We start from the raw sequence: 27,866 nt of genomic DNA, 5'->3' as shown, positions 1-27,866 counted from the left end.
CAGGTAGCTGAAGAGAAGTTTATTCTGGCCCAACCACTTAACATAGGTCTCTGCCTCAAAAATAAAACAATCCTACTCAGTTCTCTCACATGACCTACTTATATTGAGCCCTTCTGGGCTTGCTTCTTGAAGAGGCAGTATACAACACCCCCCCACACCACGTACACATGTACCCTTGGCCCAGAGGTTGCTGAATGGCTTCCCACCCTTCCCTGTCAACAGTTGCCATCAGCAACAGCAGCCCACCTGTGGCAGGGATGGGGAAAGGTGTGGCTCCCCAGGTGTTGTTGGCCTCTGTCTCCCACCAGACCCAGTTACTGAGGCAGAGAGAGGCGTTTACCAGAGGATGCAGGCATTTAGCCCCCAAAGGGATGCTGGCCCTTAGGCCTGAGCAGATGCATCTTTACTTCCTCCCATAAAAGTGAATGACTGGAATTTATGATGCGGTGGAGCGAAATCTGCTCAGTACCCAAACAGTAGATGCTTTAGTTTTCATCAGCCAGATAGATTATCCTTTAAGAAATTAAGGTATTGCGAATTCAAGCGAATGAGGCACATTACTCAGCTTCCTTCATGATTTTTGTTTCTTAGCTTGAAGGGTTGTTTTATTTTTTTAATATCTCTACTCAAAAACAAAAACAACCCTTGCATACACTACCTTGGATATCATTCCCCAGAATGACAATGTATGCATCTTTTCAATGAACTTTAAGTAAATTCTTGTTTGAAATTTGGGTCCCCTGCATTTATCTGCAATTATATATGTTTACACTGCATTCCTATATATGTTGCATCAGAAGGAAGTCCCACCAATTTTAATGGGATTTACTTCCAGGTAAATGTGTATAGAAGTGTAGCCTTATGATTAACAAATGAATTATAACCAACAACCCTTGGCCCTCAAACTAAAAAATACATAAAAACCATTCCCCAAAAGTGGGTCAAACCTGAAGTTCCCGTTTATAAGTACCACTTAATTTGAACAGGGCTCTCTCTCTCGCCCTCCCTCCCCACAAAACTATTTCTTAGGCTCTGGAATTTATGGCTACACAAGATGCCTTTGTGCGCGTGCAAAGGGCCTTGGCCTCATCGCTCTAGAGTAGCCAAGCCACAGGTGGGGTGAGAAGGATGCGATGCTCTCGAATGCCTGATCCCGACCTTTTATTTAATCAATGAAACACGGTCTGCGCGTGAATGGAAGCGCCTGAGTCCTCCTCCTCCTCCTCCTCCTCCTCCTCCTCTCCCTTTCCTGCGTTATCTGGGGGAAATGCGCCTTCCATCCCAGCAGAGGGCAGAGCCGCTTCCCTCCATCAAGGGCATGCTGGGTGATCATTTCCCGGTGCCTGATCTCGGGGGGGGGGGGGAGAATCCCTCTTTAAATGCGATTGAGGAAGGAGGGAAACCTGTGTGTCTAGTGCCTGCGGGGGAAAGGACAAGCCGGTACTCGAACTGAGCAAGCGTCTCCTGCTGCGCTTGCCTGGGACGGTGTCAGGTGCTTGCTGTCTCCGACTCCGGAGCAGCTAAAGTCCAGCGTCTCGTTTTGCACCCGCCCTTTCCGCGCTTGTGATCCGCCTGCTCGCCTCGCTTCCTCGGTCTCCTTGGCGCTGCGTTCAGTTTCAGCCTCGCCTTCCTGCGTTCCGGAGCAGACCCAGAAATGCCCGCTTTGGTGCTCTCGCTGGCGCTGTGCGCCCTGCAGATGTGGCCAGCTGTGGTCGGCGGCCCTCCCCAACAGCGGTTCGCCGTGCTGGACAAACACTGGCCCCTGAGGCTCACCAAGGTAAGGGGCCAGCTGTTCTGCATCTCTTGCGGGGTGGGAGCACGGGGTGGAAGAAACACCACGGACAGAATCATTGCCGCACACAGGAAGAATAAGGATATAGTTCTGAGTTCCTCCCTCGCGGTTTTATAAATCATTTATAAATCATCTATTCGTGTCAACACGAATAGAAGTGCAGTTGTTGGAGGAGGGATTATTATTATTGTGGCCCATCTTTTTGTGCCTGCTTAACAGGCGTGTCAAACTTATAATATTTTATTCTCTTGTTAATTATGCTGTCTTAAATGTGCATTTTATATTTGACTTCACTTCACAGTGTTTTCTTTTGAAATGTTTAAGATTTTGTTTTTTGTTAACTTTGTGTTAAATATGTATTCTGTAGTTGACCTCCTTTGTAGTGTTTTCTTTTGAAATCTTTTGAGGTGGTATTTTGGTTTCCTGTTAACTGTGTTGCTTTGACTGTACTTGATATCTGACTTTCTTCAGAAATGTTTGAGTCTGCATTGTTTTATTGATGTTTAATATACTGTAAACCGCTTTGAGATTTCTATTTCTTAAAAATATAAAGCGGTATAGAAATGAAATAATAATAATAATAATTGAAATTAATAAGATTTTGGAATGCAGAAATACTGTAAGGAAAATCATCAAATCTAGCATGTGGGGGGCAACTTTATCTAAATTATATAATTCTGGATTTGAACAATTGGTATTAATAATTGTATTATAAATTGATATTGTTATAATAATATATTGTAATTGAAAACTAATAAAATTTAATATTAAAGGGAGTGTAGGATGGGGGGGGTGCCGTTGTTAAATGGGAAATATTCGGGTGGGGGGCATGTCTCCAATGTTTGCACACTGGTGGTACCCATCTTGGCACTGGTGAGTCACATACAGCTCTGCTAGGATAGCCCATTATGGCATAATTCCCTCCAGATGTTGCTGGATGGACTGCTACTCCCCTTATCCCCGACTTTTGGCTGTGATGGCCGGGGTCAATTATAGCTGCACTCCAATATCTGGAGAACACTATGTCAGCAATCTCTGCTTCAACATATTTTTCGGTGCCTAAATTTGCTTCCACAGAAGTGTGTGCCTTGTAAAAGCCTTCAAAAAATTGCTTTCTCTTTCAGGCTATAAGTGCATTTCTGCACAGAGAAGCATTTGCATGTGGAAAACACTTACTCTTCTCATTCCATGTGGTGGGAGGCTATTCTCACAGTTGACGCTGCCTGCTTCCTTTAGCCTCTCTGTTGAGGTCTGCATTGATAACTAGCCCCTTCCAAAAGTCGGTATAATTAATGAAGCTCTAGCAACAAAGCTAAGAGTCTTATCATGGCATGATCTTTCAATGTGCTGCAATCAGGAGCTGTTCAGTGGTGGAATGGACTCTCTGCAGAAGGTGGTGGATTCTTCTTCCTTGGAGGTTTTTAAGCTGACGTTGGGTGGCCATCTGTCAGGGATGCTTTAGTTGCATTGCACAGGGTTGGACTAGATGAAGCTTGGGGAGCTGTGCTATGATTCAGTCCTTAAACTTCTGTTTCCATAGGCAGCCACAATGACTCTGCATATGCTGGGTTTAGTGTTTCAGTTAATGCTTGCCACTTACGGAAAGTGAATTAGATGAGTGTTAATTGGATAAGTGTTAGATGTTCATCAGTGTGTTGGTGTGGCATTAATAGGTTTGCATAACATAGTCCAGGAATAATAAGTGGAGCTCTAATTGGGCCTGCTTGACTCCGCCAGGATAATACTGTGCCCACTAATGACAGGTGGAATGTGGAGCATTACAATCGGTCCAGCTAACGTGGGATGGATCAGAGCCAGTTATTGTGTTGGAAGGTTTTCAGACTGTAATGATCTGTGGTAAGCTCATCAAGCGTTATTGCTGTGTCATTCAGCGGCAGCATCTTGACCCAGGCGAACATAGCTACTTGCAAAGCTACACCTGGGTCATGTGGACTTGTACAAGTCAAGATGTAAGGTAGTAATTACAGTTATAGTGTACGACTTATTTGCACCAGGTTTTCCTGTGTGTTTGCAGCTGTTTGCGTTCCCATTCAATTCGCAGACCACAGGACATTGCCCTCAAAGAACAGTATAGTGGTACCCTCAGGTTACATACGCTTCAGGTTACATACGCTTCAGGTTGCAGACTCTGCTAACCCAGAAATATTACCTCAGGTTAAGAACTTTGCTTCAGGATGAGAACAGAAATCGTGCAGCGGCGGCACAGCAGGAGCAGGAGGAGCTAAAGCGGTGCTTCAGGTTAAGAACAGTTTCAGGTTAAGAACGGATCTCCGGAACGAATTAAGTTCTTAACCCGAGGTACCACTGTAATCTCAATACTTACCCCCTGTAAATTCAGGTGTGCCCAAGATAGGGGAGAATGGGGCTCTAAACTGCTCCACCAGGGTCACAGGCTATTTGTTTCAGTGTTTTGGGGTGGGTGGATTAATTGTCACTTTCTGCTATTCTCCTTTCCATGCCTGCCTCTTCCTTAGTGCTTTCATTCCCCCCCCCCCCCAGCTGTGGTCATAACTATTTCCGGTGCTCTCCCGATCTTTTTGATCCCTCAGATTTGCAGTAGGCCTGAATACTGCAGAAGCAAATCATATTTAAAAAACCATCACCAGATACATTGGGCAGCAATCCAAAAAGTGTGTGTTGAGTGTTTACAATCACTTTAATTTCTTTTCCAGCATGCCAGTAATGGAGAGTCAGGCACTTAGCCTCTCTCTCTCTCTGTTCCCTTAGATTTGCAAGAAAACTGTACAAGCAAATTCACAAGTTGCCTGATGGTGTGCTTTTGCAAACTTCTTGAGTGGGGAATCTTTTTTAAAAAAAAAGGCTCTGTGCACATGCCTTGTCAGTATTTAACTGGCGTAATAGAAGCAACAAATTTGAAGGCAAACACAAGCACAAAAGGGAAAGCCTGCTGTTATGATTGGGGAAAGAACAAAGTTGTTCCTCATTTGCAAATTCACATGTGTGGGTGTGGATTTCTGCAGTCTAATTCAAACTGGTGGGGTAGGATGGGGAGAGAGTTAACAGCAGAGTAATGCACAAGTGTGGACAAGCCCATGGATTGTAGTAACTGTTGGTAATAGGAAAATGCCCAAGGCTTTGCAGTTGAATGTGAATTTGAATCCAAATTTGCCTACATTCCCCAAACCTCCCATTGCTCAATATGCTGATCTCTCTTTCTTTCCATTTCATTTCAGCCATAAAAACGATGTTGCAAGTGCCGTTAGATGTCTCCCTTGGCACTATGTGACTAAGCAGCGTACTGCGACTGATCCTCAAATATTATAGCTCAATTGGTAGAGCATAAGACTTGTAATCTCAGGGTTGTGGGTTCGAACCTCACGTTGGACAAAATGTGCATTGCAGGGGGTTGGACTGGATGACCCTTTGTGGTCCTGTCCGACTCTACAATTCTATGATTCTCTATAGCAATAAGATCCTGAAGCAAGTCATTTGTTCTATCTGTTCAGTACTGTGTATAATATAAGAGTTTCTACATCAAAAATGGGGAACCTGCGGGCCTCTAGATCACTTCAGCTGGTGGTTGGGCCCTGCTTATATGCAGATGCTGAGAACTGAAACTGTGATCTTTTGCAATCAAAACATGTGAAATACAGCACTTCTCCATTCCACGCCTTGAGTCCATGTGCTACCTGGGGAACTTGTTTTGTTATGAACATGTCTGAAAAAAGAAATTTTGTAGAGGTCATGACAAGCAGAAGTGTTTCTTCCATAACCTAACTGTAAACACCCCCCCTCTCCACTTTTTTCTTTTTTTGCTACCGCTGAATTCCAGCTTTGTATTAGTAGCAACCTTCCCAAGACATTTAAACCTTGGGACAAAACTTTCCTGTCTAGAATGGTTTGTTTTTATTAACTTATTTTATTAGTTTATAAAACACCTTCTACATAAATTTACAAACATAAAACAGCTGAGAATAATTTAAAAAAGAGTACCCAAAATAAATGGTGATAGGTTAAAAAATGATACAAAATGAGCAATACAGAATTATGTGTGCTCAATTCCTATACTGGCTACATAGGAAGCTGTCTCAAACTGAGTCAGACCATTGCTCCCCACATTGTCTGGCTCTCCAGGGTTTCAGGTAAGGAATTGTTCCCAGCCGCTGCATCCTTTCCCAAAAGTGCCTAAGGTTTTCCCCTCCCTCTTGGGTCACATTTGGAGCTGATCTGCACTGTCAGAAATGCCACATAGCATTTCTGGAACTGTGCTGCTTCAGAATTCAGGGATGCTATTGTACGATGGAACTTTCTTCCTTTTCAAAACTTGTATGCCTGTGGGAAGCTAGCATAGAATCATAGATTTGGAAGAGATGCCCAAGGCATCTCTACTAAAGCATCCATGACAGGTGGCCATCCAACCTCTTCTTCAGTGAAGGAGAGTCCACCACCTTCTGAGGAAGTCCATTCCATGGTCAAACAGCCTTTTCCATCTGTGACCTCCATGAAGTCCAAAATGAAAGGTTAGCTGGTTGGTCAAATGTAACCAGTTATAAAAGCCATGGCTATTCAGTACAATGGTGCCCCGCAAGACGAATGCCTCGCAAGACGGAAAACCCGCTAGACGAAAGGGTTTTCCGTTTTTCAATGCGCTTCGCAGGACGAATTTCTCTATGGGCTTGCTTCGCAAGACGAAAATGTCTTGCGATTCTTGAGATTTTTTTTCGCTCCCCACCCCCTTTTTCTAAGGCGCTAAACTGCTAATAGCCTTTTAGCAGCTAATCCGCTAATCCCTTAAGCCTTTAATAGCCGCTAATAGCCGCTAATCCGCTAATAGGGTTGCTTTGCAAGACGAAAAAACTGCTAGACGAAGAGACTCGCGGAACGAATTAATTTCGTCTTGCGAGGCACCACTGTACTTTAATTTACCCTTTCAAAAAAATTATCTTTGAAGGAGGAATGTCGTTCTTTAATTACAAGGGCAAACCAACGATAATCGTCTTGGTGGGTGGAGTGTTGTTCACTGCCAAAATGTTTCGGATAATTTCCATAACCAGCACTATAGTCCACATTTCACCAGTCACAGAAGTCAGTTACAGAGCTAATCGTAGCAATCACTTCAAAGTATATTGCGTAACTGTGGCTAACAAACTGTGTCGACATGCTGCTGTGGGAGGAGGGTTGTACATTCTGAGCATGTATCTGAGCAGGATGGGAGAAAGCCAAGGTTATCTTGCTTCTGGAATGCCAATGCCTTCCCTCCTGACAGTTCTACTTGCTTTAGGGCAAAAGCTAGGCCTGTGTAACAGGACCCACAGTGAACTTGAGAACATCAGCTGATGTCCCAATATTCTGTCAAATTCTTTACTACTTTCTGAAGTAGTGTACTCTTGCCGATTGCTCAACACCAAACTGCTGCCTTGCTCTGGATGTTCTAATTATCATAGAATTGTAGAGCTGGAGAGTTGGAAGGGACCTCAAGGGCCATCTAGTCCAACCCCCTGCAATACCGGAATCTTTTTGCCTAATGTGGGGCTCGAACTCACAATCCTTCGATGAAGAGTCTCATGCTCTATCTATTGAGTTACAGCAACCCAGAGTCTCTGCATTGACCACTCTTGAGGCGCATGGAAATTGTTTGTGGAAGTCCCCATTTGCACCCGCAGAAAACTGAAACCTCTTTTCAGTGTTGCACTGAAGACCTTACTGGCATGCCCAAACCTTTTCGTTACTCGATATATTTTCATGCTTTGTTTTATACTGTTGTAAACTTCTCAGAAGCTTGTGAGTTTGTTTTGCGGTGAAACAGTTTGTAAATGTTGTCAGATAAAACAAGAAATAATGCCCGGCCTTAGACATGTTTTGGCAACGTGGCTTTTCATTTGCAAAGCTACAGTGGCATATGGTTGCCCAGTATTTTGGTCCTTGTTGGGCTACGTGGGTGGTCAAGGGACACTTTAGACTAGGCTTCCTCAAACTCAGCCCTCCAGATGTTTTGAGACTACAATTCCCATCGTCCCTGACCACTGGTCCTCCTAGCTAGGGATCATGGGAGTTGTAGGCCAAAAACATCTGGAGGGCCAAGTTTGAGGAAGCCTGCTTTAGGCCAGCAGTGCCTCACTTGTGGCCCACTGGTTTTTCCTTGACTCAGATCCCATTATCCCTGAGCATGGGCCATCCTGGCAGATGGAATTTGGGTATCCAACCACCTCTGGAGGGCCACAGGATTCCCAACCCTGCTCTTAGACCACCGCTTTTTAGAGAGAGCCTCATGAGAACACCCTTCCATATCACTTATTTAATGTTAAACGTTGGGAGTCTGATCTCTGATAAAGGACCCTAAGCTGAGAAATGAGACTGGATAGCTCAGTTGGTTAGACCATGGTGCTGATAACGCCAAGGTTGCAGGTTCGATCCCTGTATGGACCAGCTGCATATTCCTGCATTGCAGGGGGTTGGACTAGATGATCCTCAGGGTCCCTTCCAACTCTACAATGCTATGCTATGAGACGGGGGAGCCTTAGAAGGATATGTGCCTTTCTCAAGGTTGGTGAATCACTGAAGTTGGGCTGTACCCCAAACGGAGGACAGTGGGCAGGACACCATGAGCTTCACGGAGTGTCTGAGGAGTGCTGCGGCTCCAACATGTAGAGGCCTGGAGTGCTGTGTGATGAAATAAGATTTTGGTGCTGTACTCTGTCAAAAGAGATCCTTGGGAACATCTAGGCAGGTGCCCTTGAGACGACAGAGGTTTTACGGGTTGGGCCAAGGGGAGTTGCCCCTGTCTAACCAGTCTGTTCAACGGCTGAATCAAACATTGGGAAACTCCTAAGCCCCAAAAAAGCACTTCTGGGAATGAGCTGGAGTCTCAACAGCAGGCATGCTTGCCAGGTGTGCTGGATGCTGATTACAGAGCTTAGGAAATGGACGTCGCCTGAGGTGACCTTAAAAGTGCCGTCATCACCTGCAGATGAACATGGATCATTGGCATGCTTGCCGACAAAAGGGGAGGGGAACAGCCCTCCAATAGTGGTGGGAAATGAATTGAAGACCACCAAGGGCAAGCCTGCCCAGCCATGCAATTTTATTATGTGCATTTGTCTTAAAATCTGTTGGTTTCATCTACTTTTGATAATTTTATTACGTCTGCTGGTTTTGTTGCAATTTTTAAATTAAGGTTTCATGCCTTTTTGTTTGTAAGTTTTTTTGTTCTTGATTAAGTGGTGCAGAACTTTTGCCAAATAAAGCCTCTTCCTGCGGTATATGGGGGCTGGCCTAAGGCAACGGCATAGTCTGCTTGGTGCAACATTGCCAAGTTTTCCAGTACTGTGACGCCTGGGTAGATAGAAGCTTGTTTGTGTTATCAGAAGACAGGAATGCAAGATCCACGGAGCATTGTTTGAAAAAGGACTCCTGCTTCCCTTAACCAAGGCCTGCTGGTTGGAAGATTCCCACAAAAGTCTGCTTTGGAATCTTCCGCTACGTTCACCTTCGCTTTACTTTCTGACTGTGATGACAAGGGCCAGACTGAGTACCTTCCTCCACTTTAAGCTCCACACGTTTATTCTAACGTATTTTCTCCTCTAAACCCTTCAGATCCAAAACTTCGCATGGCAGAACTGTGGCCCTCCATCTGATCCTGCTGTAATCAGGAGTATGTCCATATCTCCAGATCCAGTTTCGATGCCAGGAGATGTGACAGTCAGTGTAGCCGCTGCTACCACTGTGGCCCTCACTTCACCTCTGAAGGTATGTATGTGGAAGGCCGGTGGGCCAAGCCAGGCAGAAGTGGTTCCTTCACAATGGGAACAGTTTCAATGTTCTAACGAGGACAAACATGACTTGTTTGCAACTATGGGCTCCTCTGCACTTCCGTTTGCCCCACTAATTTCTCCCAGGGAAACCCGCGGTTTCACACGGAGTCAGAACAATCTGCAATGGGGGTTTTCCACAGGTTGCCGTTGGTTCCCATTTTGCACTAAACCGCAGGTTTACCCAGGAAAAGAGGCAGGACAAAGGCAAAACTGCTTGAACCTGTGCTTTTTAGGCATGGGACAAGTGGAAGTGCGGACCGAGGCCTATCTGGGACTGGCACTAGATTGCATTGGGCAATCAGGAATGCCAAATCCAGGTGTGGACCACAGCTTTCCCCGCTTCCTTCCTTTTTCTTCCCCTCCAGAGTTGTGGTCAGAAAGAAGACATCTTTTCCAAAAGGACAGGCATGGGGAACTTGTGGCCTTCTAGATGCTGCTCCCATCACCTCTGACCATTGGCTGTGCTGGCTGGGGCTGGTGGGAATGAGATCTCAGTAGCAGGAGCTAGAATAGAGGATATGCAGTGGTACCTCGGGTTGCATACGCTTCAGGTTACATACGCTTCAGGTTACAGACTCCGCTAACCCAGAAATATTACCTCAGGTTAAGAACTTTGCTTCAGGATGAGAACAGAAATCATGTGCCGGTGGCACGGCAGCAGCAGGAGGCCTTATTAGCTAAAGTGGTGCTTCAGGTTAAGAACAGTTTCAGGTTAAGTACGGACCTCCGGAACGAATTAAGTACTTAACCTGAGGGACCACTGTATTCAAGATTTACAGGCCCCTCTTTTCTTTTCTGTTTTTCTTTTCCAAGTAAAGGAATTTGATATGTAAGTGCATGTCAAGAAAATATGAGCCAAGAAAATATGATCTGGGGGGAAAAAGGACTTCATTAGATGGGACGAGTCTCTCTCATTGACATAGGATCTCCGTCCAAGTCTCTGAATGGAAAACTGAAGTCATAGAATCATAGAGTTGGAAGGGACCCTGAGGGTCGCCTAGTCCAACCCCCTGCAACGCAGGACTATGCAGCTGTCCCATACAGGGATTGAACCTGCAACCTTGGCATTATCAGTACTGCTCTCTAACCAGCTGAGCTATCCAGTCCTGTGCTTAAATGGGAAATATCCTTTAGGATAAGGCAGAGGGGTGTGCACTGCCTTTCCCCCTATAAATCAGCCAGCATAATACAAATCTTTAGATGGGGCAGGGCTTGTGAAAAGCTCCTGAGGGATGTTTTCCCTAATTAGAGGTTTCCTTTCTCTACTGTGCTAATGTGGGGTAATTTGAGCCTAAAACATCTAATCATTAGGTAGACGACATATGAACATTTCTACTTGACATGTCGCACAGGTAGGCTGAGCAGAAATGGGAGCTTTCTTCTGCACAACAATTCAGACCCCTTAACAGGCTGCGACGGCCAAAGAAACAAAACTGGGACAACCTAGTGCTGGTCACTCTCCAGAATCCCCTTTTTGAAACAGAAGTATGTTGTGCTGAGTTGGGCAAACCCCTTAGTCCTGTGGCTGGTAGGAGCTGGCCTTACCATGACCACCTATGCTGAAACGTTACTGTGCGGTTTTCAGTGGGATCAAGTTCTGCTGGGTATGAAGCACTCGAAATTCCTGCTATGCTAACCACTGCTGAGCACCTGACTGCCTATCAGCAGGAACTGGGCTGGGCCCAGCCACATCCTCCCCTGTTAAGCAACTGCACGACCATAGAATTGTAGACTGGGAGGGACCTCGGGGGTTCCACCCCCTGCATTGCTGGAATAGGATGTTGAAATCTGTTTCATTTGCATGTGTTAAGTCTCAGCCTTCTTAGTTCAGCCAAGTGGGACGGGGTAGGGGGTGGGCTTGGGGGCTTGGCAGAGAACCCTGGAAGAGGCAGTGTCGGTATTGAAATGGCCTCCCTTTTGGAAAGATGGTGATTATTTATAGAGAATACTCCTAAGGCAGGCGAAAACATGCTGGTCTGTGTTTGTGGGTTGCATTGAAGCAACACATCTGATCAAAATATTGGTAGCTAAGATATGTATACAGTGGTACCTCAGGTTACATACACTTCAGGTTACAGACTCTTCTAACCCAGAAATAGTACCTCGGGTTAAGAACTTTGCTTCAGGATGAGAACAGAAATCGTGCTCCGGCGGCGCGGCAGCAGCGGGAGTCCCTAATAGCTAAAGTGGTGCTTCAGGTTAAGAACAGTTTCAGGTTAAGAACGGACCTCCGGAACGAATTAAGTACTTAACCTGAGGTACCATTGTATGTCAAATGCCTACACACAAACACCTTCTCTTTCCGGGCCCTAGGCCTGGAAACTTTGATTGTGTGACTTCGGTGATGCAAGTCGCTTGGGTCTTTACCTCTCTTGCTAGTACAGTCATACCTCAGGTTAAATGTACTTCAGGTTGAGCGTTTTCAGGTTACGGTCCGCAGCGCCCTGGAAGCCACTCGCACATGCACAGACGCTCAAAAATGATGTCACTTGCATGTGCGGAAGCGGTGAATCACGACGCACACACGCGCAGACATGGGTTGCGCTCACTTCAGCACGCAAACGGGGCTCCGGAACGGATCCCGTTCGCATCCAGAGGTACCACTGTATAATTCTACTGGTGATTTTCAGAGCTGTCTTTAATCTCATGCTCGTGTTTAGTGGTGGCATTCCTGCTTTAGAGATGAAGGAAACAGAAGCACAGAGCTCCTATGTGTAGAATCATAGAGTTGGAAGGGATCTCTAGTTCCCCTACAATGCCACATTTACATCTACAGAATCCCTGAGGCCATCCAGCCACTGTTTAAAAACTTCCAAAGAAGTAGAGTCCACCACCTTCTGATGTAGTCAGTTCTGCTGCTGAGCAGCTCTTCCCTTCAGAGAGTTAGGTTTAGTCAGAATCTCCTTTCTTTTAATTTGGATCTGTTGGTTCGAGTCCTACCCTCTACAGCAGGATAAAACAAGCATGTTCCCTATTCCATGTGAGAGCCCTTCAGATATTTGAAGGAGGCTATCGTATCATATCTCCTCTCAGTCTCCTCTTTTCCAGGCTGAATGTATCCAACTCCTTCAACCATTCCTCTTAAGGCTTGGTTTCCAGACCCTCATCTACACACGTTCCAGCTTGTCTGATGACCTGCAGGGAAAGTGAAGCAGAAGAGGAAAATGCACTCCACTGACCATGGGATAACCTATAGGACTTAACTAGCAGGGAAGCCCTTCAGCCTCCTTAAAGACCTTTCTTATAAGCAGCTCCACACTTGAGCTTATATCGAGCCTTTAGGCTACCAATTGGTTTTTGCCACTTCCTTTCCTGTGACAGATTCCCTGGACAGCTGCAGACATGGAATTCTTCCTGGGTTGGTCCAGGTGCCACAGCAAACCATGATTTGTCAAGCGCACGGACTTGGTGTGAGGGTTCGATCTTGGTTCCTTATTATTTTCTGCAGGGCAAGCACAAACCATAGTTTGGCCCGTTAGGCCAAAATGGCAAACCGAGGTTGCCGCAAACCAGGAAAGGAGGCGGGAAATTGCTGCAAGGGAGGGAGAAGTGTGTGCTTGGGTGCTCAGTCCGGGCTCACATTTGTAATGCCAAACCGTGGTCTGCCATTCCATCTTGCCGCAGCAAAAGCATGCACCTTTCTCGAATGGGCTTGAGATATGAAAAAGAAGGCTGTGATGAGTCTTTGTAACCAAGTAGATTTAGATGAGGGTGGTGCTGTGGGTTAAACCACAGAGCCTAGGACTTGCCGATCAGAAGATCGGCAGTTCAAATCCCCACAACTGGGTGAGCTCCCGTTGCTCGGTCCGAGCTCCTGCCAACCTAGCAGTTTGAAAGCAAGTCAAAGTGCAAGTAGATAAATAGGTACCACTCCAGCGGGAAGGTAAACAGCGTTTCCGTGCGCTTCTCTGTTTCGCCAGAAGTGGCTTAGTCATGCTGGCCACATGACCCAGAAGCTTGGCCAATAAAGCGAGATGAGTGCCGCAACCCCAGAGTTGGTCATGACTGGACCTAATGGTCAGGGGTCCCTTTACCTTTACTAGATTTAGAGAGTTTAAACTTGAGGCATCGGAGGAAGTGCAAGTGAGCTTCACTTCCTTTTACGAGGCTTCAGATACAATATGGAAAGAGGAGGTGACCTCCAAAGAGGAACCTGTGTGTGTGTGTGCGTGCGTGCATGCATGCACCACCTGTTTCCCATTCAGAGAGCTGTGGCCTTTTGCTTCATTCTCATTGTGGGTGCCACCATTTCTGGGACCCCAGTGGACGCCTTGCCACCCCTCCATTTACACTGCCTTCCTGCATCTCCCCACAAGCTCCCTAATTATTATTTTTTTTGCAAGATTCCTTTTTTGAAACATGGGGAAGAAGCGTCACAAGAGGTAGCATGACTTGCTTGTGTGTTCCTGTCCAGTGCTGCTTTTTAGGACTCTGGCACAACGGGACAGGAATCCTCCTTGAGCTGGGGCTGGCGCACTCTCCCTGGTACCCGTCCTATTTAGCAAGACCACATTGGTCCATAATGGCAATTCCTAAAGGAGGACACTGTCAGAGAACAGCTTGCTGGAGAAGAGACTTGGGGAGGCAATGCCGGGTGCTTGAGCAGTGGGATCAGGTACACCCTGGGAGTATCCTTACACTGCCTCTGGTTTTCTCAAACTCTCCATGCAAAGCAACAGGTCAGGCAAAGGAAAGCACGAGAGCCAGTGTGGTGTAGTGGTTAAGAGGGCTCGTAATCTGGTGAACCGGGTTCGCTTCCCCACTCCTCCACATGCAGCTGCTGGGTGATCTTGGGCTAGTCACACTTCTCTGAAGTCTCTCAGCCCTACTCACCTCACAGAGTGTTTGTTGTGGGGGAGGAAGGGAAAGGAGAATGTTAGCCGCTTTGAGACTCCTTAAAGGGAGTGAAAGGCAGGATATCAAGTCCAAACTTCTCCTCCTTCTCCTCCTCCTCCTCTTCTTCTTCTTCTTCTTCTTCTTCTTCATGGTTAAACTGTGGAGGCATTGCTCACCACCAACCTGGATGGCTTTAAAAGAGGATTAGACAAATCCATGGGGAGGAGATGAGGCCAGCAATGGCTAATAATCACAATATGTTCTCTGTATACTGTCAGAGTCAGTATTCCTCTGAAAGCTAGTTGCTGAGGAGGGCAAGCATGGAGAGTGCTCTTGCACTCAGGTTCTGCTTAGGGGCTTCTCTCAGGCATCTGGATGTGAGAAGAGGAATCTGGACTAGATGGGTCTTTGGCCTGATCCATCAGGGCTCTTATGTTCTGATGACAGTGAAGATGCAGCTGGGGCAGAGGGCCATGGGCCCACTTAGGCGCCATGGCAAATGCCTGAATTCTCCAGTGTTGCAGAAAAACGCAACTTTGCTCATTGAGGGAAATGCCTGGCATTATTATACAGAGCAGCCTTCTGTTCAGTGAGAGGAAGGAAAATAGCTAAGCTCAGCTGCTCCCGAAACATCTCTGAAAGCAAGAGAGGCCCTGTGAGCTATCATGCAGGTAGGGCCTGTTTTCAAACCAGTTGGAGCTGGGAGGCTTAATTAGGGTTGTTCCTTGCCTATTCAGCCAGGTTGCATGTTTAAACCCAAGTGTGGCAGAAGTACATGTGGAAAAGATCTAGGGGTCTTGGTGGACCACAACCTTAACTTGAGTCAATAGCGTGGTGCAGCAGCAAAAAAGCTAATGATCTTCTAGGCTGCATCAACAGAGGTCAAGTGTTCAGATCAAGGGAAGTCATAGTCCCGCTCTATTCTGCCTTGGTCAGACCACACCTGGAGTACTATGTCCACAGATTAAGAAGGATATTGACAAGCTGGAACATGTGCCGAGGAGGGGAGACCAAGATGACCAAGGGTCTGGAAACAAAGTCTTATGAGGAACAATTGAGGAAGTTGGGTATGTTTAGGCTGGATAAGAGGAGACTGAGAGGAGATATGAAAGCCATCTTCAAATATATTGTTGGTTTTTGTTTTTTTTAAAACCCTGTGTAGAAGCAGCAGGTAGTTTCAGATTGAGAGGGTTTAACAGAAGCTGTTTACCCCTTCACTTTGTTTCTGCATGCACACACACACCCTTCCATATTTGTTTTTCTCTCATTGAGAGGGAAGATACAGAGGGGAGAAGGAATTCTGAGCAGATCAGTGTCTGGGAAGGAAATGGTTAAGCAGTTCCTCTGTACACAAGCACACTTTGAAGCAGGAGCTTTTCATATATGGGACAAGAACTTGCATATCTGGGACAAGAACTTGCTCTAATGTGGCCATTCATTTGTTTCTTCTCAGTTTTACGTATTGCCTCTGCCTGTTGAATGTTGCGGTGTTGTTCTGTGTTTCTTTATTGTTGCATACTGCCCAGTAATCTGTTACAGTGAAGGTCAAGTCAGGGGGGGAAAGCATAAAGAAATCATGAATTGTTGCTCCTTACTGCCCTCTTGTGGTGGTACCTAAGAGCTGACTCCAATCAATCAAAGCTGCAAATTAGAGCCCACTCAGGTGCTTCTGGGGACTGACAAGTTCCCAGCCTCTGGTAATAAGAGGTACCGTATATGATGATGAGGCCAACGATGAGGGATAATGGGAGTTGTGGTTTTTCAAATGATGATGGACTACAGGCTCCCCAACCTTGGCCTATAGGTAGGATGGCCAGTTGTCCAAGCTAAAGTAAGCATTGAGCTGTGGGTGATTTTTGAGGAGGAAAGTCGGAGGTTAAATTAATGTTTGTGTATAATGTTTACTTCTAGGGAGAGGTTGTTTTGGAGAAGAAGATTGGCGATATGTGGATAAAGGTCCCCTGCGTGCAAGATCTTGGCAGCTGCACCTATGAAGATTTGTGTGCCATACTGGATCGGGCTATTCCTCCCGGCCAGCCATGTCCGGAACCATTGCAGTCTTATGACATTCCTTGCCATTGCCCCTTCAGAGCGGTAAGTTTAAGCTTCCCCCTCTTGGGAACCAAAGAAACAAATCCCACATGAGATGGGCAGCTGCAAGGCATGCCACCAAATTCCACATCCCTGTGGAATGTGCAGGTCCATCAGAGAAGGACAGGGGTTCCATACAGCTGATAGGCTTAACCAAGGTTTGCAGTCAAATTTGCTGCATGTTTAATAATCAAGGAAGTACGGGGGCAGGGCAGATAAGAAAGCTTATAGATACATCACCATGTAAAGATTTGAAACCCCCGTAGTGCAGTGCACCTATAATTAAGCCCCATGTGCATTAAAAGAAATTAAGGGAGAATGATGAAGTTCAGTAAATGAATGATGGAGCTGGCTGTCTTTCCAACAGATAGCTGGGTTTCCTCTGGAAAACCAATACTTGGAGCCTGAAAGATGAGTTTTAAAACGGCATTCCTCATGCAAGTTTTGCAGACCTTTAATTCAGTCCGATTTCTGCCAAACTCTGCTCCACATCTGCATCCTGTAAACCGAAAAGGGGCAGCCTACGAGGTATTTTTCAGGGATGCTTTTAGCAGCTCCTTGTGTCCTAAGGCAAGGTTCAGAGTTAGTGCATTGCTCATATAGGGACATCTCTAGGCAGCAGCTTGAGCCTTATGTGCGATGGAGTAGTCAGAAGCTGCTGACTCCAGCTAACCCACTCATGCTTCTAGAAAAGAGCATCTTCTAGATTTCGACAGGCTTGAGTGCATTGGTTTGTATGTTTTCAGTTGTGCAAACTGGGTGAGCCTGCTGGCTCCCAGTGAGGGGCTGGAATATTTCAGTGGCCATACCTATCAACCTGTAATTTCTCCTTGATTTCATACTGCAAAAGATCTGCTTATTGTGTGTTACCTTTTGGCACTGTTAGTATACCTGATGGAGGGAGCAGAAAGTGTTGGCTGATATGGGCTGACAGATCTTTGTGTGTGTTTTCTCCTTTCAGGGTTCTTACAACTTGCCTTCCTCCACCTTCTACATCCCCACCTTGGATTTGCCTCCCATGCTCACCAATGGGGACTACAGGTTCCAGGTTGTGCTGAGCAATGGTGACCAACAGCTGGGCTGTCTCAGGTTGTCGGTTTCCCTGCACTCTGAGAGCCGGTGGTATTGGTGACTACAACGCAGGCATCTTTCGGCTTGAGTGCCACATTTCTTACTCTCCCCCCCCCCTTGAATTGCTAATACTGAGACTTCTTAGCTGCAACTGCTTTTATGATGGCTTCTGAGGAGGAGCCAAGATGATGATGTGAACAGCAGCCTCTATCTTTCACTCTGCTTAAAAAAAATTTTTTTTTTTAACTTCTGCTGATTGCTTTTAATCACTTGGAAAAACCACCAAACTCAATGAAGAAATGTTCAGAAATATTTTTTTTAAAATCAGAAATTGAGGTGTCTGTGCCTAACTAGTGTTTATGCATTGGTTATAATGAGGGCAGCTTTCCCTAACCTTGGTCCCTTCTCCCCCAAGGCATCGTTGGACCAGAGCTCTCATCATCTCTAAACATTGGCTAGGCCAGCCGGGGATGGTGGAAGGTGTGGTCCAATAATTCCCAGGGGAGCCAGTTGGGGAAGGCTGGATCAGGACCACATCACCCTGGATATATATGCTACACAGGGGTAGGGAGTGCATAATGGCTATGCGGATAGATGTAAGTGCAGCTTCTCAGCTTGGTAAAGTGACACATGCATAATCTTTATGCATCACCGTCCATAAGATTCCTCTACACCCCCAGGGTCTCAGACTATGGGGTTGTGAGAATACTGAAAGGTTGTTGGGGTATGCTGACAGGATAGCTTGATCAGACTCATGAAGCAGTAACCAAGGGAAGAAACCACACTTCCTGCTTTCTGCATCACAGATCAAAATAGTCAGGCAGGCTCCACCATCTCCTCTGTATTTACTTCTGCAACATCTCCCTGGTCAAGGTGGCTCATTCACTCTGCCATACACCAAGCACGCTATATGATCAAGCAGTTCCAATCCCTCAAAAGGCCCATATCTGTTAGTCTTGTGCCGCCTAAGTTGAATTTTGTGCATGAGAACTAGATCCAAGCAACAGGGTGGGACAATGAGGAGAACTAAGCCTTTTATAAAACACACACACACTTTGCACCTCCTGATTCCAAACCATATATTCTGTTTCATGTTCCTGTTTATCTTCTGAACAGAAGTTTGGTGCTTGGTTAGAGAGAGGGGTTTTTGGTAGGATTTATCTGTTCAAGTCAGCTTCTGATAAAAGCAGAAGTAAAACGCTCAACATAAAAGATCTGTATGGTATTTCATGCAAGACTCTTGCCAACATTTCTGGAAAAGGACCAAATGCTTGCAGTGCTCTCCCAAGGTATCTGTGGACAGTTTGGGGACTGTTGGGCAAAGTGACAAATTTCCATCTCTGTGGGAATTTTCTCTTCTTGTTCAACTAGAAAACGAAAGATGCTTTCTTAACTTCTATTTCCTAAGGAACCAATTAATCCCACACTGATGGGAGTTGGGGCGGCGGCGGCGGGGGAATCACAGATCTCTATTATTCTTAAGGAGATGTGCTCTGGATTGAAGGAGAACAAAAATTCTAACATTCTAAATGGTACCATTATGAACCAAGTAATCTAAGTGCATGAATCGGCCAAGTAATCTGATGACATGAATATAAGATGTATAGTTGCTGTGCCATATGGTGACAGTTTGAGTACTGTGTATAATTTCTGTGTTCTTTGAGGTGGTGAACAGATTTGCTGAATACATATTGCATGTGCAGAACTGGTAAGAGACTGTTACAATGAGCCTGGACATCTGGACTAATAATTAGTCGTTATTTTGTGAGCCTGCTTGGTTGGTGCTCGTGGAAACTCTTCCCTCAACCTCCGTAATGTGTGATGGAGCCCTTGGGTGTGTCCCCTCCTCCCCCCCCTCCACCTTGCTTCCCTCCCAATGAGACCTTAAGCTTGCAGAGTGATTAAGCCTCACACGTTTTTAACGATTTGTACCTGTACTCCGGGTATACCACATACTTTGCCCTGTTTTATTACCCTTCTTGGTACTGACATTAATAGAACTCTGCCTGAAGTATTCAGTGGGGGTGTTAATTATAATAACCCTCCTTACCTTGTGCCATACTGGATAGGCCATGATGACCGTGCACTTTATTTCACAGTGCCATCTTGAATATCTGAACTCCCCGAAAGCTGGTCCTTCCATGTTCCAAACATACTTTTGTGTCTTACCCATCTCTACCATGCACCATGTGCTTCTTGTTCCCCTCCTATGCAAACAAATATTGAGACTCTGGGGAAAATGCATTGCAACTTATAGAGGAGCAAGAGTCTAAAGGAAGCGTCTAAAGGAAGTCCTTCCAGCTCACTGCCGTCTCTAGTCCTAACAAATCATTCTTCCAGTCCACTTAAAATATCAGCCTGGAGGGCCTAAGTCCTAGTGACAAATCCCTTTGTCAGAGCTAGACTTGGCAAGGCAGCATTGCTTTATCGGCGTAGGTTTTCAAATATATTTAATGTGCACACGTCCAGAGTCATGGGGGGTGGCACAAGAAAATATATTGCCCTCTAGCTTAAAAACAACTTTCGTTTCCTCTTGCATCACAAAATAACCCCACAGCCTCTTCCAAATAATTGCACCCAAATGCATCAATAAAAAAGTATTTCCCCACAGCACTGCCTAAGAGGTTTGCACACAAAGCATGCAGTTGTTATTGTGCTTCCCATGTTAAAGTGTCAGACCTGTGCCCTGGGTATATGGCAGCCTGCTAATATTACTCCATGTTTTTATATGACCATGTTGCTAAAGTGCCTTGTAAGCCTTAAATAATAATGGCTGTGGTGTGTCCAGATGCTGGATATAATCACGTGGATAGATGTATGGAACATGACAGATGTAGCATATGTACCTGTGGGATATATTACTTAGGAAAACACCTTTCATTCTTCAAAAAACCCTTTTTGAGCTTGCTACATTTCACAAATGATCACAATTTCCTACTGATTTCCTCTGCATTCTAATCATCTCTTAAATTATCTGTACCCTGAATGCATAGCAGCGGCTAGCTGATTTATTTTGTGGTATCCAACTTTATGATGGAAAAAAAAAATCAAGTGTTGATGCCATAAGAGAGTATTGAATAAAATCTTTTTATTCCATAGCTGCTGTGTTAGTGTCTGATTGGTCTACGATTGTGTACTTATGTGGAAGTGCGGCGATGCAAATCTTTGGGAGGGTCACAGTGACACATGCTACAACACTGAATTTCGTTGACAAAGAACAAAGGTTACAATGATCACATACAGAAGGAGCCCACTGCAAATTCAGAAGACATTGTTGTCTGGTCCTGGGTTCTTGGAGCTTGTCGAACTGGCAATTTGTTGTGCAGGCAGTTGTATTTATAGTTTCTTACCACAAGCTACTGCCACATCTTTTCAACATGTGAATCCACCTAATGGTAAAAATGCAAGCATATGGAGCCAAAAATTTATCAATCGTCCCTATAGGATCCTTTCTAACTTACACTTTTTGGCAGTTGCGTACACCTCCATTTTATGTAAGTTTTGCATTTATCTTCAAGTCTTCAAATGCAAGGCTCATTTTAAGACTAGCCTAACTGGTGTTGCCTAGGCGTAGTACAAAATGCACCCCCGCTGGAATAATGCATCTTCTTTTTTTCACTATTTCCTCTGATTATTATGCTAAAGTAGATAGGAGAGAAATGCTGAAGGTTGAGGATTGGAGTATTACTGAGCCTTGCGCTGGGTTTTTACCATTTTACCATTACTCTACATAACTACATCTGGATAGAGTGGCTGATAGTTACACAGATTATGTAGTCCATTTAGCCTCAAACAGGATATTCTTGTTTATATGTAGCAGTGAATACAACGCTATGGAAATCCCATTATAAGTGAATATGCAATGCGTACACAAGCTCAGTTGAGTCTCACACCTTGAGATGAATGCTGCTTGGTGGTGGCATCTGAGGAATCATCAATTCTGAATTGGGGAACTTACCTGGAAAGCAGTTTTTTGTGACCGTGGAATGCAGGAAGCTGCCTTCTACCAAGTTAGACCCTTGGTCTATACCTGGGATGGGAAACTTGTAGCCCTCAAGATGTGTATGACTCCCAACTTCCATCCATCCCAACCTGCATAGCCAATGATCAGGAATTATGAGAGCTGATCTGGAGAGCCAAACATCCACCCATCTAATCCAACACTAGCTGGTTTTCCAGGGTGTCAGACAGAAGCCCCTTCCCCCCCAATAGCTGGAGCTTGCACCCAGCACCTTCTGCATGCAAAGCAAGTCCTCTACCACTGAGCTGCACCCCATCACCAGTCTGGTTTGGTGCTGTAGTCCCAACCTGGAAGCTCAGGAAGTGTCCAGGGGAAAACGCAGGTAGGCTCCCACGCCCCATCACCCTCTCTCACTGTAGAATGGGAGCAATGTGCATTGTGCAATTTGTTGTGGTGGTCAGCTAGAGAATGAGGCAGAGCCTAGCATAAGACTAGTACTGAGCAAGCCTGGCCTGAGGCGAACTGCTCCCAGTTCTTGTAGATAAGGTAAGAAGAGAGCACTGCGTGGAAATGGCCAGAGCCCAGCCTTCTACCCAGCCTAAGCTTTGGCTTGCTTTCTTTGAGCAATCGGGGTGTGGTTCTGTTCTTTTCATTAAAGCAAGTTGCAATTTTCAGCTTCTTGCCTCTGTTGTGGAAGCCCTTTAACAGTCGTGAGAGAGAGTCAAGACTGCTGTTTACACACACCACACCTTTTAAGCACATATAATTTTGGTAGAATATATATATTATTTTTAATTTAATTTAATATGTTTTAATTTTTAGCCATGTTCAATTGTTTTTAATGATCGTCTTTGGCGGTTCTTCTTTTTATCTGCAAGCCACCTTGAGTCCCATCAGGGGGGAAAGCAGGGTGTAAATAAATATATAACAACAAGAAGTCGCTCTGTAAGGGGTTATCGATAAGTACCCAGAAATCTCTGAGGGAAAGAGGCCTGCAGCATTTGTTGCAAAACTCTTTGAAACACAGCTCAGTTGGTAGAGCAATAGACTCTGAATCTCAGGGTTGTGGGTTCAAGCCCCACGTTGGGCAAAAAATGAACTTCGTGAGGGTTGGGCTAGATGACCCTCGTGGTCCCAACTCCAGGACCAGATGCAAAGAAGGCGAAGGCGACGACCAGGTGGGGCTCCTGAAATTGCAGGTCACCTCAAACGCCCCTGCTCTCGAGAGGCGCTACTTTCCACTGTGGGACTGGCTAGCCAGCTTGGGGTCCCCAGCTGTTGTGGGACTACAACTCCCATCAGCCCTAGCTAGCAGGCCCCAGTGGTCAGGGGTGATGGGAGTGGTAGTCCACCAACGTCCGGGGGGGGGGGAATCCAAGTTTGAACAACCCTTGGAGAGTTCCTTTCTGGCGCTGGCTGCCCTCTAGGAGGCGCGCCTAACCGGCAGCAGCCTCGCCGTCCAACCCGGCGATGCTCCGGCTTCGCCGCTGCGCACGCGCGTTATCCCCAGCAGCCCTCCTTGTCCGGGCGGAAGTGGAAACCGGCAGCTTCGGAGAAATCCCCACCCTGGGCTGGAAGAGTTCGGCGTGACGTCTGCGCCTCCGGCTGAGCCACGTGAGCATACAAAGCCGGTTCGATCAGATGACCTGCCGCAGGAAGAGGCCAAAATGGAAAGGCGGTGAAAGGGGAAAGGCGGAACAAGGATCCTACCTGCCGGGGTGGGACTGGTGAGTGATGGGGGCGATGGAGCGGGGATGTTTGCAAGGCTTGCGGGGAAGCTGGCACGGGGGGGGGGGACGGGAGCTGGAGCGGCTGCCAGCCTAAGTGGGCGCGGACTTAGACTGGCAAAGGGGGCCACGCGCGTTCCCTGCTGCACGACAGGGAGATGCTAAGTCGGTAGATGTCTCCAGGCAGCAAGGTTAAGTGGTGCAGTGACTCGGCTCCAAGGATAGGTGCGCAGCCCAAGGGGTGCGCGCAGAGGTGTGGGCTCAGGAGCCTGTCAGGTGCAGCTGCATATGTGCTTGTGCATCAGTGTGGGAGGGATTGATTGGCCGTGTTTTGGTTTTTGTTTATTGTTATGATCTTGAATAACGTACAGATCTGGAATGGGTCACGAGACAACGTACCCCAGAAAAGGGCATGTCAGAGGCTAGATCATGAGATGCATGCTTGGCGAGGACGAATTGTGTTGTTGTTTTTAACGTTAAGCATGCAGATGTCATGGGTGACTTTGTTCTTTGCCAAGGATAACGTTTGGCTTGCCCTGCAGGGCTGGGGTGGGTGGGTAGCAGTCATTGGAGTGTCCGTTCAGGAATCATGAAGGAGGAAACAAGAGCTGCTTAACAGAGGAGAGAAGGTTGCACTTGCGAATCGGGTAGGTGTCATTTTATTTTATTATTCTTCGTTTAATGCGCTTGGACGCTGCTGTACGCGGCAACGTCCAAATTAGTAGCCGCAGCAAATGACTGCACATGGAGATGTCATTTGCATGTTCTAAACAGAGGTTATTTCTGTTTGGCAAAGCGAGGGCCCAAGTGGAGGAAGTTGCATAGCAGAACTGGAATCCAGTTACCGGTACTTTGCAGTAGTTACGCAAGTTAGGTGGAAGTATGTGCTAAAAGAAGGTTTTCTTGCTGAGGAGCCAGTGTGGATTGGGAAAGCTGTGAAGAAATGTAGTCCAGCAGAGAGGTTGGAGCGGGCGGAAAATATATGGTGGATCTGAAGTGCCAACTGAATCTCATAGACAATATCTCTCAGCAGTAAGTGCTTGGGATACAGTGCTCAGTAGAAAGACACTGCTAGATTAATTAAATTTAGGTGAGGATGCGAGGAAGGAAGCATGCCTCAGGGACTGGGGCTGTCATTGAACTGCTGTCTTCTAGGAGCTACTTGAGCACTGTGTGTACACAAGGGTGGTCATGTAAGTATGTTATGGGCATTTCTCCTCCAAGACTTTCTTTTTCTTTTTCTTTACTTTACTCCTTACAAAGTATTATTACTGTTGCTGGTTTTGGTTTTTCCTTAACAATACAACCAATGAAGAAAAACAAGAAAAGGAAAAAGAAATCTCTGCAATGGATCATAGCAATTTGTAGTGCGATATCAAAGTAAACACAATTGGGGGAAAACTAAAGGAAGGACAGGGGTTGCGGGGGGGGGGGGGAGGGAGAGTCCCAAGTCGTGATTAAAAGCAGTGCAGAATCTGGAGCAATTCACAAGCTTGTGATTTTCCGTGGCAAGTAGATATTTGCATTCACTTCAGTGAAGGCCCCTGTGAGTGACAGCATTATCAAAGAATTGGCGAGGGGTCGTAACTCACTGGCAAATCCAACATTTGTATGTGGAAGATCCCAGCTTCAGATGGTATCCAGGTAGGACTGGGAAAAATAAATGTCCCAAACCTTGGAGAACTGCTTTCATTTCTATGCTAAGCTAAATGGACCAATCAGTGCTTATTTTCTGGGGGGACGCATGCCCCTAAACATTTTTTGAATCTACGTTTGGCCTCATTGTGGGGCAGTATTTCAATATGAGTGGGAAAATGAGAGTACCCTTAAACATTTTTTTTAAATAAAAAGCACTGGGACCAATAATGCAGCTGTTTTGCAGTACTGAGGAGGCAGTCACCTAGGGACAACAAAGCTATGTAAACTTTTTTCTTTTTACAGTACTGTTGTCACAATTGATTTTTCACTAAGGTATATGCCCAGTTATGATGTCAATATCTTCTCAGGATCTCTCTGTTCTGTGATTTTTTCTTCTTGTATCTGAGGTTGTAACCCTTCCTCTAGTACTTTTCCAGGTCTCACCTCCTCTAGCTGTTCTTGCTGATTGTAGTGGAATTGGCCTCTTGTGCTTCCTGCTACTTCATAGTCTCTAATCTAATCCATGCCATCAGTGGGGAGGAGACTTTTTCCTGGCTAGTTTTCCTGGCTAGTTTTCAAAAGAGAAGAACCCCACTACCTATTGATGGAGTAATTATAGGATGGCATTATGCCAGGGGTGGATAGGAGAATAAGAGAGCGATTATCTGTGCCTTGCAGTACTCAGACTCTAATACCTAGTTGCTGAGTGTTCTGCTTCAGCTATGATATATCTAGTGGGATAGGAGGGAGTACACAGCTATTGCTGTGTAATTATCTGTACTTGGACTACTTTGTGCAAGAGTTTTCTTTGTGCACAACAGCTTGCAGTTTGAGTTGTTAGGCTCTGCGCAACTAGGGTTTGCTTTGTTATATAAAGGTTGGAAATTGTAGCCTTTTACAATTGCAAAAAAGGATAGAGTTTAGGGTCCATTTTTGGTGAATAGGCTCAGATTGCTCCATGTTTAATATCTTTTGGCAGTGGCAGGTTATTGGAATATTCTGAATGTATGTTAAATTCAGCTGAGATGGTGCAACAATTGTTTTGGGGAGAATTCAATGATGAAACTGAAACTTCCATGTGAATGACACGGAAAACTTATCTCTATACTATGCATTTGCATAGCTTGCATATTTCTGAAGTGCGTTCTGTAGTGCATTTCTATTGCAGGTTCAAGATATGAGCTGATGGAATAGAAATCCAGATAAATAAATTAGATAATTACTACTGGCACTGCATTTGCGTTACAGCAAGATAGGCCTATGCTGAAGAGTGAAAGAAACATATTAATATAAAGCAGAATAGGTGCCAGACAGATTCCTGCAGAACCGCAGCAAAAAATATCAAAAAAATTGCACCTGGCAGTCCAAAATCTTGGCACATTTCAAGTCACATTAGAAATTATAAAACCTAAGGGAAGTGAACCTACAGAAACTGTTGTTAATTAAATATATGACTCATTTGGTTCACACATTGTGTGTATATGGAACTGTATGGGCTGCATGGACATAAAATAGAAAAAGAAATCTTTTAAATTCTTCTTAAACAAATGCTCAGATAGTTGTAACACAAAACCATGATTTGGTGGTACATGAATGAGTATTCCACTTTCTCATTCTTTCCTCTGTCTAGTTGTACAAACTATTGTTTGGCTGTAATGGCAAACTGTAGTTTATCACTAACTCCGAATAACAGGAGAGAATTTATTTCTTTGGAAGGAGAGAACAGAGAATCACAAAATAGGTTTTTGATCCTCTAAACTGTGGTTTGAAGCAGTGGCATAGCGTGGGGGTGCAGGGGGGGGCGGGTTGCACCGGGTGCAACATCTGGGGGGCGCGCTCGCACTCGCAGCTCTCTGCCCCTACCTGGCTCACTCTCTCTCACTCACTGCAGTGCTGGCTGTGCAAATCCGATCCGAGCTGCCGGGTCGCTGCCCACTGTGGAGGGGGGTGTGTGTGCCAGGCATGTGGTGCGGTGCGGAGAGAGCGAGGGACTATCTGGGGGAGGGACAGTGCAGCGGGGGGCGCAAATTACTTGCCTTGCCCCGGGTGCTGACAACCCACGCAATGCCACTGGTTTGAAGCACTGAAAATAGTAGGTCTGAAGCAAGGCAGTCCAACATGTGGCTCTCTAGGCTTTTTTTGGCAGCCCTTGGCAACATCTGATGCCCCTGGCAGCCCTCATGCTCCCTTCCCAAAGTCAGGTAAGGAGGTCCTGGGCTTTGGGAAGGAGGCATGAGAGCTCTGACAAGGTCCTAGAGTCCTTCAACTTCCTTCCCAAAGCCTGGTAGGCACTTTTCTTTTTGGGAAGAAGGTGGGAGGGGTTTAGGACCCTGCCAGAGCCTTGCACCTCCTTGCCAAATCCCTGCACCTTGCTTAGCTGCTTTTGGGAAGGCACCATGAGGGCATGTGTGTGTCAGATTTTGGTCTCGCTCCTCCACCCTGTGCGACAAGGCAATGCTCGGCCCACAGGTTCAATGGGTGTGCCTCCCTCTTAGTTAGTCCTTGTTAGTCATGCCACTTATATGCATCAAGCCTACTGACATATTTCTAGTTTGTTGCTCCTAAAATCACAAGGAACCATCAGACTTGCTAAAACTGTTTTCTTGGAAATCAAAAACCATAAAAGCTTGGAGGGGGAGGGAAGCCAAGAAAGAAGTTCTCAATCTCCACAGTGAACTTCATTTCATCCAGTCTTCTGCAGACTGAGTATCAGTTATCATCATAGCTGTCAACATTTCCCTTTTCTAAAGGGAAATTCCCTTATTCTGAATAGGATTCCTCGCAAGAAAAGGGAAAAGTTGACAGCTATGGTTATCATTTCCAAAAGAGAAAAAGAAAGGTGTTGAGTAGCATCTGTTTATGTTTTCTTACATTTTATTTCCCAATGGAAAGGTATATTTTAGCAACAGGAGGTGTCTAGGAAGACCAGGAATAGCTGAATTGACCTTTGCCAATCT

At 45.8% G+C, this 27,866-nt stretch overlaps 2 protein-coding genes and 1 long non-coding RNA gene across 4 annotated transcripts in view; 2 read left to right on the top strand and 1 right to left on the bottom strand.

The window, feature by feature from the left end:
• Positions 1–973: 973 nt before the first annotated feature.
• On the top strand, positions 974–20,681 carry GM2A (ganglioside GM2 activator). Its single transcript, XM_083424060.1, has 4 exons — positions 974–1,777; positions 9,368–9,520; positions 16,333–16,515; positions 17,474–20,681. Exons 1-4 carry the CDS (start codon positions 1,655–1,657, stop codon positions 17,642–17,644), a joined length of 630 nt encoding a protein of 209 aa, XP_083280186.1. The 5' UTR covers positions 974–1,654; the 3' UTR covers positions 17,645–20,681.
• Positions 19,437–21,840, bottom strand: LOC310669887. The gene is made up of 2 exons (XR_014507445.1): positions 21,477–21,840; positions 19,437–20,972 (listed from the first exon to the last, which is right to left on the bottom strand). It is a non-coding gene; the product is annotated as an uncharacterized lncRNA (long non-coding RNA).
• Positions 21,841–23,127: 1,287 nt separating this feature from the next.
• LOC310669412 (proton-coupled amino acid transporter 1-like) overlaps positions 23,128–27,866 on the top strand; it is a 40,063-nt gene continuing 35,324 nt past the window's right edge. The window contains exon 1 of one of the 2 annotated variants that reach the window (XM_083423281.1): positions 23,128–23,271. The gene's annotated coding sequence lies outside the window, so the exon portion shown is untranslated. Of the gene's footprint in view, positions 23,272–23,815; positions 23,919–27,866 lie in introns of those variants that run through there. The other variant, XM_083423282.1, reaches the window with a different exon arrangement.

Source organism: Podarcis tiliguerta, assembly GCF_965153285.1.
Source record: "Podarcis tiliguerta genome assembly, chromosome: 2".
Classification (NCBI taxonomy): Eukaryota; Metazoa; Chordata; class Lepidosauria; order Squamata; family Lacertidae; genus Podarcis; species Podarcis tiliguerta.
This window is presented reverse-complemented; position numbering and strand designations above follow the sequence as displayed.

Excerpts from the sequence above, each read along its gene's own strand:
- GM2A (XM_083424060.1), top strand. The coding sequence starts at position 1,655 with ATGCCCGCTTTGGTGCTCTCGCTGGCGCTGTGCGCCCTGCAGATGTGG. Across the intron at positions 1,778-9,367 it reads GGCCCCTGAGGCTCACCAAG|ATCCAAAACTTCGCATGGCA; the intron begins GTAAGGGGCCAG and ends TAAACCCTTCAG. Across the intron at positions 9,521-16,332 it reads CCCTCACTTCACCTCTGAAG|GGAGAGGTTGTTTTGGAGAA; the intron begins GTATGTATGTGG and ends GTTTACTTCTAG.